Genomic DNA, 13,534 nt, shown 5'->3' on the forward strand with positions numbered 1-13,534 from the left:
TGAAAAGTAGTTCTTTGACCTGTTTGCTTTTTTTCGGCTTTCGAAATCACGAAAATAATTCGGATTCATTATTTTTTACACCCAGCGATTTGCCGTACACGACAAATTTTCCAAATATGGCAAGAATCACGTATACTGGCGTCAGTGTCGGCCTGACAAATTGTTGTGTGTAAACGTACCTTTGTATTGTGATAAATCTGTATAACTGACGTTTTTCATGTAAAAATGGAGTGATCGTGCTTCAATAAATTTTAGCTGTACAAATTTATCTGAGCTTTAGTCCTTACATCTGAACTTCTTGATGATGTTCTGGCTGCCATTAATTAATCATCTACACTTTGGTCGATACATCTGAGCTCCTTGCTATAAGTAAAGACTAGATGGATGGTTAGTGCAATTCCAGAAAATTACTTATCCTGCAATTCCACCAACCATCCAACTAGACTCCAGTCTCCATCTAAGCTCGATGTAGATGTTTGGAATTCCACTGATCATCCATCCAGATTTTGGTCCTTTTATCTCAGCTCGCGTTGTAATTGGTCTATAATTTTTAATCGTCCATCCAGATTTTGGTCCTTTTATCTGAACTCGCGTTGCAATTGGCTTAAAATTTTACTAATCATCCACCCAGATTTTGATCCTTTTATCTGAGCTTGTGTTGGAATTGGTCTAGATTTTCACTTATCATCCATATAGCGAATTTGCTAGTCGTGTAAGAGCTTTTCGCAATTCCGAAGAAACTTTGGGTAATCCATTTCATCCTAAACGCCTCAATCAACGAATTTGAAGAAAAATTTATCAAACAAATATAAACAAAACTGTTTAGTCAACAATCATCTTAATGCAGAGGGTATCATCTTTTACGTACTGACGATTTTTTAAACTTTCAAATGGCATGAAGAGAGGTGATCTTGAAGCAATATTCATGTCTGACTTTGGTCGCTGAAATGAGGAACTTTGAGGATCTGAATGAAATGCATCAAACATGTGATCACCATTTAATTCATCCATTAACATTATTGTCATCTTTTTTTGAAATGGCCATGTTTGTAGTGCATCGTAATCACCTAGGGAAAAATAACAGAACCATTAAAACAAATAATAAACAAACAAAACTTTCACAAAAAAACTGTCCTTGTAAATAAAGTTTAGTCGGATGGCATTTTCGAACACAAACAGAAAGTTCAGTGTATTTCTCCAAGTGACATGAATTATAATTTAGGTAGAAAAAGGACAACATGTAATCTTATGGAATAAGTATCCTCATGAAGATAGTTGTCTAATTATGCCCAGGAGTTATACTACCCACATATAGATTTTCTACATAATTATGCCCAGGAGTTATACTACCCACATATAGATTTTCTACATGGATAAAGGAATAAAAAAAAATGTGGTAGACAGATTGTCAGTCAAGATTTACTACAACGATTGACTAAGTTATTGGTGCGCATCAGCATCTATAGATCATTCGCAATATACGTTTTGTAAAAAATTTATAGGTATTCTTATTTGTTTTCTTTCACCGTCAAAGCTATCTTACGACCAACATACAAGAAATAGCGATGAACATCGATAATTGGGAAGTGGAGCTCAAATTTATATATGCATGATACGCTGGGTAAAGTTCTTTTGAAATCCATTGTTTTTAATGCATTAAAAAACGTGCATGTCTGAATATTAACCCCCCCCGTAATCATCGATCTTCCTTCGCTCTTGGCAATAACCCAAATTAAAAAATTTCCCGTAATAAGCAATTTTTCCAGTCCTCTACAAGCACTTAAATCCCTGAGCTGTTGTTCAAGATAAAACAGCCAAAAAACGTAATTAAAGAAGAAACATACGCATGCAAATCAAGATCACCCCTTCAATCAACAAAGAGCTTGGCTAAGAGGTGATGCATTCTGAAAAAAATCGAGCGTATTCCTATGGAACTCGAAATACTTAAGAGTGAAGGTGCTTGACGTCCAATTACAATTGAGACAAATGATGAACATACAAAAAATACACCAATTGAATGGAATTTATAAGAAACTTATAATATCATTTTAAGAAACTGGAATTTTATGAAAAGAGGTCGAAGCAAACGACATTCATCTTCAGTAACCGTAATTTAGATTTAAGGAAAATCATCACATCTTACTACTTACTACTTCCTCCGATGCAAAAAATCTTAAAATCACAAGATATTCACACATTTATTTCTGAATTGTTTTTAGAAAGAGAAACAGGAACATTTTCATTTTCATTTTCAGGAACATATTCATTTTCATTTTCAAATCACAAATCTGTTGTACAATTAACTTCCGTTGATTCAAAGAACCACGTATAAAGTTCACGAAACGAAATCCCGGGAATACTTAAGGATTCCTCCCAAATAAATAAAAAACCTAGTTGCATGTTAAGCACACAATATCTTCCAGGTATAAAAGCTTCAAGAAATAAAAATCGTAATATTCATAAGCAAAATAAGGAACCAAAACTGAATACAATTAAAAAACAAAAAAAATAATAAATAAGTATTATAAAATACGCGAAAAAATAAATTGCCAACTATTTCTTAAACTTTTCCTGCAATATCAAACGCAACATCTATTTTAACGATGAATATAAAATTTTCAAATAAAAATGCGCATGACACAGTTTTAACAAATAAAAAGGTGGAAATTTAACCCACTCACACAAATGCCCGTAAATTTTAAGGGGGTAAATAGTAAATGCAGTAGAACAAATGCAAAAATAAATAAAAATTGCCTGTACCTTTCATGACAACAAAGAACAAAGATAAATGAGTTCCCTTTCCAAAACCATCACCATTCATATAGATCTTACCACACATCTTGTAACCATATTGAGAACTATAGAATGGTGGACTGTACAAGGCTGTTTTGATACCATTAATGGCGTCTTGTCTCTTTCGATTGAAGTTATCTATTTTCCACAGTAACGTACCATTGTAGCTGTGTATGGCCTGATTCGACCCAAGTGTACGCGAACCACGTTGCGATTCAAGGTCCGTAATCTTAACCGTGTTTCTCGCCAGTGATTCGTCATTTTGATCTAAGCGCTCACGAAATCGTAGTATAAATGAGGAATTATCACGTAATTGCCGTTCGAGAGTCGAGATCCTATCACGCATCGACGAAAAGTCTGAGGACAACTGAGGGTTACTATCGTTACCACCACGACTCTCGATGCTCTCAATCCTCCTTTCAAGACCTGTAAGTTTACCCACTAACATCACAAATTTTTCTGAAAGATTGGCACGAACAGCAGTAACTTGGTCACCCATGTTTTGAACAGCAGTAGTAAACTCTGGACGTGGTACATAGTTACTTAACTGTGTAACAAATGCCATAACATATCGTAACAAGGCGCTCACGTGATCAATTAGATTGTCATTCATATGTTGACGGATCTCCTTTCGTTTTAAAGTCTGCGAAAGAAAGACAAAGATGATACTAACATATTCCTCAAACAAAATTACATATTTGCTACAATTATTTGTTGTTTTAATATAAATATAATCTAATTATGCAATATAAAATGTCATTCCACGATAAAAGCTGTCAAACAGGTTTGATTCGTTAAAACGTTAAAAGCACGTTTGGTCTGTTCATTGAAAACAGGCTTTACTAGCTGGGAAATGGAATATTCCCATTATGACAGTGGCGATAGATTTTCCAGGCAGGAAACGTAATCTTATAATGAACACAAGAGCAATATGGCAATAATATTAACTGCTATTGATGAAAATAATAATTTAAGAAAAGAGTTTTATTAACGTTTCGTCGCAACGCGCGACATCTTCTGAATGATAACATAATAATACAAAGCAGGAATATCAATGACAGTATTTACAAAGTATGAATAAATTAAGTAGAAATAGAGAGGTCGACCAAACATAGGGAGGCTAACTGGTAATTCAACAGTACAACTACAGAATCATGTCAAGGGTGTTTGATGAAAATTTTGTTTAGAAACAGTTTCAAAGTTGAATATTTCATTGCTGACATGAGATAATAAATCACTTCATATCTTCTTACTTTATCATAGTTGCATCCAATAGCTTGAAATTCACATTTAGTCGGCACCTCATCACAAGTTGTACTTTGATGTTGTTCAATATCTTTTCTTGGTATCTTTTTCTTACAATATTTACAAACCACAGGATAATTTTCACACACATTTTCTTGGTGATCCTGCATGTTAAATAAAGCAAACAAAATTTAGAAAGTAAAATTCACTATAATTTTTCTTCAAAGTTACAAAGATTGGTAACAATAGGCAAAAACGTTTAAAGACACACAATTTTACAAATATTGAAACAGGAGAAAAGCGCTCTTTAGTTGTATTGATTTTTTTATAGAAAAAAATCTAACGATTTTACTAATTGGTATAAATGTTATGCAATGAACATCGTGTGAGAATATTCCTTTCATCCGTGTGAGAATATTCCTCGTACCTTAAGTGAAGCATACGGGACATCTTTACCACAATATTCACATTTTACACTTCGATATTCACATTTATTCTTCAAATGTTCATCAAGAAGAGAGCGAGGTAGCTGAATGTTACATTGTTTGTGTATACAGCTGATGAGCGCATGCTCACAAACTTGATAATGACCCTGACAAAAAAGAAACTTAATAAGTAAAAATGCCAAACTTTTTTAATAAATTTATCAATTCAACTCACTTCCAATTCTTCGTAGGAGCCAAACGTGAGTTGAAAAGTATTCGTTTACATTGTTCAGAAGGACAATGTAAACGAATACTTTTCAACTCACGTTTTGTAAAAGCATCAGGGAAAACCTGTATATAAGTTTCATAGAAGTTCAAAGATTGGTGTAATAATTTCACATTGGTAGATAAAGAATATTTTGAGAATGGAAGAATATTTTACAGGAGTTTCTCAATCAACATTTGATAGAGCTGTATGGAAGTTTTCTTTAAAAACTCTAGAATATTTCCACCTACATCATTTCTGCTCAATTTTTCTTGATCTTCGGGACATTTTGGGTCAGAACTTCTACAGATTAAAAGAATGTTAAAACTACAAGGTGCATCAAAAAAATTATAAAACTTAAATATCGAGAAAACTATCATTTCATCAAAATTTCTCAAAAATGTTCCCGCGTTTATGTATTTTGGCATTGTTTGGTTTATATTAAAGTAAAAACAATCAGAAAAATTAATCTCAAAAAGAGGGAGAGCAGTTTGTAAAGGCCTCAATTTTAGCCATTTGCGCAAAGAAAATGAAATGTTTAAAATCTAATTTGATTTGAACAGGTGAAAATTTGAAGTCTGTTGCGCATTGTACTTAAATTTTAGATTCAGCTCTTTGAATGAAATTAGATTTTAAATGCCTAAATTTCTTTGATTGATTTCACTGGTACATAAACTAGATGCCAAAATACATTGACACATTTTGAAGAAATTTGGATAAAATGATATTTTTCACACGTTTTTAAAGTTTCTAAATTTTTTATACATTCTGTAGTAGCAAAAATGTTGAATGTTAAGAAAATATCATGGTGAGACACGCAAAACATCATCTTCTGTAAACTGCTTAATCTTAGGAATTATGATGAACGTAAACATACGCCCGTATTGTAAAACCTAACTCACAATTACTGTATGGAGCTTAAAAATTAGCTTATAATTGTTTGAACACGGTATTTTACCTCACTATTTTATTGATTGGAAAAAATTTAGCAAAATTCTTGCCACCGAAGGAGAAATAATTTCGTCATTGATGAATGGGAATAGTGTTTTACATCGCACTCAGTGAGAGTGAGTATGAGCAAGCTTTTTGAATACGGGCGATAATGTTTGAATTACAGAGTTCATTTATATATTTTTATGCTTTATAACAATTTCTCTTACGAGTTTGAGTTGAATTTCAACAAAGTTAAGTCGATAAAGCAGCTTGCAATTGAAGTAACTGACTGACAACAAACACAACATGAATGACTAGTTTCTCCAGTAAATCTTCACGAGCTCTGATTCGTGAGAACATTTTTAAGTTGATGTGTTATTTGAAAAGGAAAAACGTCAATTATGCTCAATACATAATATAGATATGCATCACTTTGTAAAACAAAGAATAGTATACATGTTTGTAAATGTAGATCGTCCAGGTTGGTATAATTCAGAATTTTCTGTACACACAATACAATGACGTAAGAACCAGATAACAAATACGGCTAACCTGACGTTAACTCCTCATTTGACTCTGAAGATGACTACCGCTAAGGTTGTCGAAACGTCAGTCAACAACAACAAAAACTGTCCTTCTCATGACTATACCAACCTGGACGATCTACATTTACAAACATGTAACGATACTCCCGGGTTCAAACCATTTACTTTAAAGAATAGTATTTTAGAACTCAATCGTCGCATTAAATATAGTATTTTAAAATATACACAGTAGTTTGATGTTGTACCTATCATGTTAAAATAAGGTATAACAGATATCAAGGCTGCTGACCTCATCGATACCATAGTAGATAGTTGTACAATAATGAGATATAAGACACCACAAGATAGGATAAGATAGGATAAGGTTGAAACACGTGATACAACATTGGATAAGAAGCAACATTGCCAATGATATCCATGATTTTAATAAGTCAGAGCTTCCAGTTCACAGTTTTGATAGAAAATAATCTTACCCAAGTATAATGTCGATACAAGATTGACAAAACAAATGTCCACACATTGTCTGTGTTGGATTGACGAGGAGGAAATGGCAGGAAGTACATATATACTTCGCTGGGATTTTTTTCCTGTCTACATCACGGATTTTGATCCCAGGCATCTTGAATGAGGGTAATTCTTTTCACAAATAGAATCTAAAATTTGATAAAAAAAAACTATTAAAATAAGATCTAAATATACACGACAATTTGACAAAAAGCACTAGAACAGTGGTAAGTAATCATTTTAGTGATTTACATAAACTTTTCAGCAATTTCACTCAAATACATGCTCAAAAAACTGTCTGTTTATTTCTCTTTTAAAGCTCATTTCGCAATAAAATCTATAATGTTTCATTCTCTTGTTCGGCCATATCGGATTTATAATAGCTACCATGAAAACCCCAAACTTGGTAATAGAGCAATCTATGTCAGCTGTTACGTATGGAAAACACAAACATTAAGGACCTACGCGAATAGCAAATGCAATAATTTTACTTATGTAGAGAATAGATGCTAGGCATTTGTTATAGATTGATCGAAGAATGGCCTACATTTCGAAAAAGATTGGCTTTAGCGGTGTGTTATTACAACGATTTCATAATAGAAAACCTACAAAAGGTTAGAACATCTTTCTTTCATACAGAAAATTTATTGAAATAAAGACCTTCTACGAATTACACCATAGCAATAAATTTCCCAATGATTTGTGCTGCACCTATAAGAAATCTGTTTACTCTGAGAAAAAACGAGCACAACACATCATTAGGACATTATTTTTATGGCATATCTTTTAGCTACCAAAGACTGCTACGCTTGCAATATGTTCAACAGTTTAGTCATATAATATCATAATATCAGTTATTCGTCAAAACTGTTTCAGAAATTTCAATTCGATGGAGATTAAAATTTCAAATGGAGACTCGTATTGTATCTAAATTTTAGAATTCCTGTTCGTGTAGATTCTTCTTATTTCTTTCAGATAACGCTTAACTTTTATCGAGCATTAAATTCGTCAAATTAAACAATCTATAAAGAACAATTCATCTTATAACTTTGTATGAACATGGAAAATGTAGTAGAGTCTATTATTTAGAACATGCATTTTGTAGTTAACAGTCTTCTTGAGACGTTGTTTTAGAGTACGTTGTTTTACATATTAACAACAATATTAAATCAACAGACTTTTCGTGCGAATAACTGACATTAGTAATGCTTTTACTCATGTTCAAAACCCTTTTCTTTAGGAGTAAATGATTTCTCAGAGTAACACAAATCACTTCGATAGCGCGAGGAGCGAATTCAAGGTTAAGTAAAATATTAGCCGTTCATTCTTTATTCAAAATCTTTTATAACAATGCCATTGGCAACGAGTTTTCAACTATAACAAATTTGACCAATCAATGAGTTTTTGTAATTTATTATTCCTAACGCTGGACTTTTCACTTGAAATCGAATTACAGCAAAAAAGAGCAGTTTAAGAAGTTAAAGCACAACTATGAGTAAAATAACTTTATCATGAGCAATGAATATCTCTTCCTTTAACTTCCTTTAACTTCCTTTAATCTCTTTACGCAAATCTCAGTCTGCTAAACACTTTGTAAATGTAACCCATGGCGTAATCTATACGTAACTGGAAGTCTATGTTGCGAACATAAGAATCGAACTCAACATTTACCTTAGAGAAAATCTTTATCTGTTGACAAGTAATCTTTAGAGTTTCACAACAATATATATATATTGAAGTCTGAGAATAGAAAGTATTCTATATTTTTCAATTTGAAATTGAAAATTATTGAATAATTATTGAATGAGTTTGATAACCGGCTCAATGGTCGGATATCAAGAATTATTGAGACGAAGGAAAACGATGGATAAAACACCTGAAATGGAATAACCAAATGGGAGTATGCGTAAAAATGAGGTTGATATCCTCCGGCTCAATGGTTGAGCATGATATCAAGAATTATTCAGACAAAGGTCAATGTTATCCACCGAAGCAAAGCTGAGGAAGGAAACGATGGATAAAACACCTAAAATAGAACAGTCAAATGGGAGTATGCGTAAATATCCGAAAAAAAAACACATTAAAAAATCTATTATAGTCACACAAATTTGGGTGAAATTTACATTGAGTTGTCTTCGTTTCGGCCAACGAAATCGTAGACCAGTTTTCGAATAACGTCACAGCCAGCGTATTTGTGTGATTTAATACCCCTATAGTTAAACTAGCTATGATCAATAATTTCGCCCATCTTGACAAACAGTGTTTTGAATTTTCTAATACGTGTCGGGTGGATATCCCTAACATATTAGACGAACTTATTTGCGAGTTCGTCTGCGTAAATACGAAGACGAATCAATGCAAGAACTGAAAAATTTCACCACACAATGCGTGAAAGTAGTTATTTAAAGTATTTGTGTGCTTTTTTTGCCTATACTTCCCATTTTCTCATCTCCTTGTGCGCATTTTATCCTTTTTTCTTTTATTCCATTCTGCATTTAATGCCTAACATGTCTCTAGGACCTTGGTGTTTTTTGACATTCGTGCACAACAACAAAACACTATAATTAAACACTCACACTCTCACACATTTCCTTTGCATACATCACATGCTATAAACCTGACAACAAATAAGGGATATTTCTCACATTAGTGATTCAAATTTACATTCCACTCCCACCTTTTTTGGTAATTATACTTATCATCAATGCTTATACATGTGTAGCCCACATATGGTGGTGGTTTCTAAAATTATGCTGCATAGTTGTTTTTTGTTGGAGAATTGTCTCTTTTTTGTCAACTTTTTTCTAAGAATAATTCAGAGGTATGTTATACTATAGCAGGAACACTATAGTCCTAGTAATAAGCAATACAAGCAAAAAACCATTCCCATGAAACAGTGGAAGATTTACTGTTGGTCAGAATACCATATATTGTTTAGAGAACATTCTAGGACTACAATATTACTAATAGCATTTGTTTTTTGTAAAATATTTTAAAGAGGAAATACATTTATATTGATGTTTCAAAGCCACTTTAATACTGGCAAGAAGCAATATAGTATACTTGATTTTTGAACAAATAGCTTAATTCAGCTTAATTTCAAAAATGAAAATTGAAGCAAAACAAATCAAGCAGCTCTAAGACAAAACAATATTACGGCAATATTCATATATGTAAGTATTCATTATGCTTGTCCATCAACCATTACGTGAAGAATGGTATACACAGCAGGTTATGTTGGAATCGGCAATAATTATGCATGGCCAAAATTTATATTAATTATAATTTGTCTTCACTAAATTAAAGCTGCTAAGAGGATAAAACAATCAGAAGTAATCAATTATTCCATCAAAATTGATCATGGTTCATACCATAAATAACAGGAGATGCCCCACTTCAATTATGAAGGCCAGCCACAACCCTCAATGTACACATATCTGAGAGCAAATACTGAAATATATCTTTTATACAAGAAACATACCAGTAGCACATGGAAAAAGTTCGAATTAGATATAAGTATAACGCTGATGTGTACTTATGGAATATTTATTAAATGAACTGCGATATTATTTTACTGCTGCAGTTACAGTGAAACGTGAAGTGGTCAACAAAAATGGCATATTTTTCAATATCTTGACTACACTTACACGTAGGCAAAATCGGACAAAGAGTTTCTTATTCAATGATTTTCACTTACTTTAAATCATGTACGATATTCACTTTAAAAGTGGTGTCTAAACTTTTAATTAAACGTTGTAAGTTCAAAAAATGCTTACCAAAGCAATCTGGAATACAAGTATATAAACTATAAATACATCAACAGCAAAGCACGATGACGAGAAGCCACGCACAAGCCACGCATACTTAACACGTAATTGTTTTCAAATAGTAGCGAGAGACTTGCCGAGCGGAAATCGAACTCGTGAAATAAAAATTAATGCCCAACATAAAGTTCTGATTAGAGGCATAGAAATAGACCAAAAAAAAACAAATTGTAAAATTAAATTTATTGTAACGTTTCGTCTTTACTCAAGACTTCTTCAGACAAATAATAAATAGGATGTTAAGACAAGATATTATATTTACAAAAAGGTGTTAAATTACTACTAAAGGAAGCGGTGTCGAATGGATATATGATAAGGAAGTTAGGAAGTAAAATAAAGAGAAATTAAAAGAGGTTAAGTGGAATGGAGTTTCCTTGCACATTAAGTGAAGGCTTGTATTTATTGATTAGAAGACTTTCATGAATGGAGAGTTCATAAGTATCGTTGGAAGAGGAGATTATTTTAAAGTTGTCTAAGTTGGGGGTGTGTCGAGTTGCGTTAATGTGAGCAAGAATAGAGTAGATTTCACGACGCGCGTTACAACGACGCGAGCTTGGCGCGCATGGCCTGGTGCGACATCGCATGGATTTCCTTTACAACGCGAACTTGTGAGTTCACTACCTATACTTTCAAAAAAATGGCCTCCTTCAAAAAAACAAGAAATGCTATAGCTGTTGCGTATGACGCTGCTTTGATAAACGAATAAGAATTTGCGCTTTTGTATGATATTTCGCGTTCAAAGAACCCAGAATTAAAACATGGCGACTATTCATCTTTTGATTTGGAGGAAATCGATGAAGTTACATGTGCTGTAGACTTTCGTTTTAAGAAACACGAAATTCCTTTGCTGGCTGAAGCGTTAGATTTTCCTCATCGTTTCAAATGTAAACAAGGAACAGTTTGTGATGGGCTGGAAGCTCTCTGGTTGCCTGTAAGGGGGGATATTCAAAAGTGTTCCGAAAATCTGGTGTGTAGATGACCCACATACGAGGCGTTGCAGCTTCGACACTTGAATAAATAGACTACACCAAATCTCAGAGGTTTGGGAAGGCTGCAGCACAAAGGCTATTGATTTGTGTGCGAATTTGAAGGGAGTGTATGCCGGTGAAAGGAAGACAGAAATAAATGGGCATTTTGTGAGCAGTCAAGACAGGTGGTTTGGGGGCAAAAGGTGGTGTTAAGGAAGCGACGTGTGATTTGGTCAATTATACGTGAAGAAAAACCGTTTTTGGTGAGTGACTTTCTGGTAAATTCGAGTTGTGTATGAAAATTTTCGTAAGTAGAACAAAGGTTGAAGATGCAGTGAAGTAAGCAAGAGACTAGTGAAAGTTTGTAAGTAAGTGGGATGAAGCTGTGGAAGTTGGTGAAGAGGCCAGTGAAAGTAGGTTTGCGGTAGACGGAAGTGGTGAATTTTCCATTAGTACGAGAGATATCGATGTCAAGAAATGAGAGCTTTCTGTTTTGTTCGACTTCAGCTGTGAATGTGATGTTAGGGTGTTGTCGGTTCAGATAGTCAAGAAAGAGAGGGACGTGATCGGAGGAATAAAAAAGTAAAAAACAGTCGTCAACGTAGTGTCGGTAAAGTAGTGGTTTGAATGAAGAAAGACATTTATTAAGCCAGGATTTTTCGTGAAAGGACATGAATATATCATCAAAGAGAGGGCCCAATGGACTGCCCATAGCCATACCATCAATTCGCTGGTACATTTTCCCGTTAAAGATAAAGTGACAGTTCTTGACAGCTAGAGAGAGAAGTTTTTCAAATTCTGTTTCAGTGAGTCCGTTGAAGTACTGGTGGTAGTTAAAAATGCTTTTGGATATTATGTGGATGATTTCGTCAACAGGTATGTTAGTAAATAGGGATACGACATCAAAACTAGCAAGGACAACATTACTGGAGTTGATATCGCAATTTAGGATTTCTTCAACAAAGGAGAAAGAGTCTTTGATGATGAGGTTGCTTATAGTGAAGGGTTTTAGGAGTGGGATGAAAAACTTTGTTAGTTTATACGAATAGTGATTAATGGAGAAACGAATGGGTCTGAGAGGGATGTTACATTTATGTATTTTAGGAAGACCATACAATATACTTATTCGTGAACCAGTGGGGTAAAGTTCTTTGTAAGTTTCTTGGCCGATAGATTTAGCATCTTTCAACTTTTTTAATAAAGACTTCACTTGATTTTCTCGTTGTAAAGTGACTTTAACTGGATCTCCAATAAGAGGTTGAAACTTTGTAGTGTCAGATAAGAGTGTGTCCATTTTCTTTATGTAGTCGTCTTTGTTAAGTATTACGATGCCATTTTCTTTTGTCAGGTTTAGTGATGAAGATAGTTCTGTCGTTTTTTAAATTATTTAAAATGTTCAAGTCTTCTTGTGAATATAGAAAAGGTGGTGGGCTGTAACTTCGGAAACCTGAGTGGGCAATGTCTTTCAATTTGCATTTGATCGAGTCTGGAAAAAATCCTGATGATTCATTAACATGTTCTCGTTTGAGACGGTTTTTTTCGTTTTTCAAAGGGTGTTAAGAAGGTGCAAATGTTTAACTTTTTCAGTTGGATGGAAAAGTTTAAGCCTTTTGAAAGGATTTCTTTCTCTCTGTCAGTAATGAGCCGGTTTGAGAACACCACTTTCTCAGGGTCGATTGGGATGTTGTTGTCATTTTTGGATGTGAGACGGAAAAGTTTGCGATCTTGGATATGTTGATGTTGCGTTAGTTTTCTTGAATTTTCACGATCGGAGACTTTCTTAAGGTGTATAAAGTCAATTTTGGAGATTAGTAACGCCAGGTTGGAGTGTGCTTGTGTTAGTTGTGCTGAGAGGACGCATATACGAGCGTGTTTCCCGTTTATTTCTTCTTGAAGGAGTTTCCCACCTTGCGTTATCAAGCATTCTTGCTCACATTAACGCACCCCCAACTTAGACGACTTTAAAATAATCTCCTCTTCCAACGATACTTATGAACTCTCCATTCATGAGTCTTCTAATCAATAAATACAA

General features: G+C 33.8%; 1 protein-coding gene and 1 long non-coding RNA gene across 2 annotated transcripts; both read right to left on the reverse strand.

Moving 5' to 3' along the window:
* Positions 1–822: 822 nt before the first annotated feature.
* LOC124448255 (TNF receptor-associated factor 3-like) lies at positions 823–4,208 on the reverse strand. Its single transcript, XM_046999252.1, has 3 exons — positions 4,047–4,208; positions 2,761–3,436; positions 823–1,067 (listed from the first exon to the last, which is right to left on the reverse strand). Exons 1-3 carry the CDS (start codon positions 4,206–4,208, stop codon positions 823–825), a joined length of 1,083 nt encoding a protein of 360 aa, XP_046855208.1.
* A 550-nt stretch (positions 4,209–4,758) lies between these two features.
* LOC124448738 lies at positions 4,759–8,418 on the reverse strand. Its single transcript, XR_006949224.1, has 4 exons — positions 8,382–8,418; positions 6,680–6,859; positions 4,980–5,031; positions 4,759–4,814 (listed from the first exon to the last, which is right to left on the reverse strand). It is a non-coding gene; the product is annotated as an uncharacterized LOC124448738 (long non-coding RNA).
* Positions 8,419–13,534: the final 5,116 nt, after the last annotated feature.

Source organism: Xenia sp. Carnegie-2017, unplaced genomic scaffold (assembly GCF_021976095.1).
Source record: "Xenia sp. Carnegie-2017 unplaced genomic scaffold, XeniaSp_v1 HiC_scaffold_23, whole genome shotgun sequence".
Lineage (NCBI taxonomy): Eukaryota > Metazoa > Cnidaria > Anthozoa > Malacalcyonacea > Xeniidae > Xenia > Xenia sp. Carnegie-2017.

Coding starts and splice junctions, on each gene's coding strand:
- LOC124448255 (XM_046999252.1), bottom strand. CDS start 4,208: ATGCAGGATCACCAAGAAAATGTGTGTGAAAATTATCCTGTGGTTTGT. Junction 3,437..4,046: donor TTGGATGCAACTATGATAAA/GTAAGAAGATAT, acceptor TTTCTTTCGCAG/ACTTTAAAACGAAAGGAGAT. Junction 1,068..2,760: donor GTTCTTTGTTGTCATGAAAG/GTACAGGCAATT, acceptor ATTTTTCCCTAG/GTGATTACGATGCACTACAA.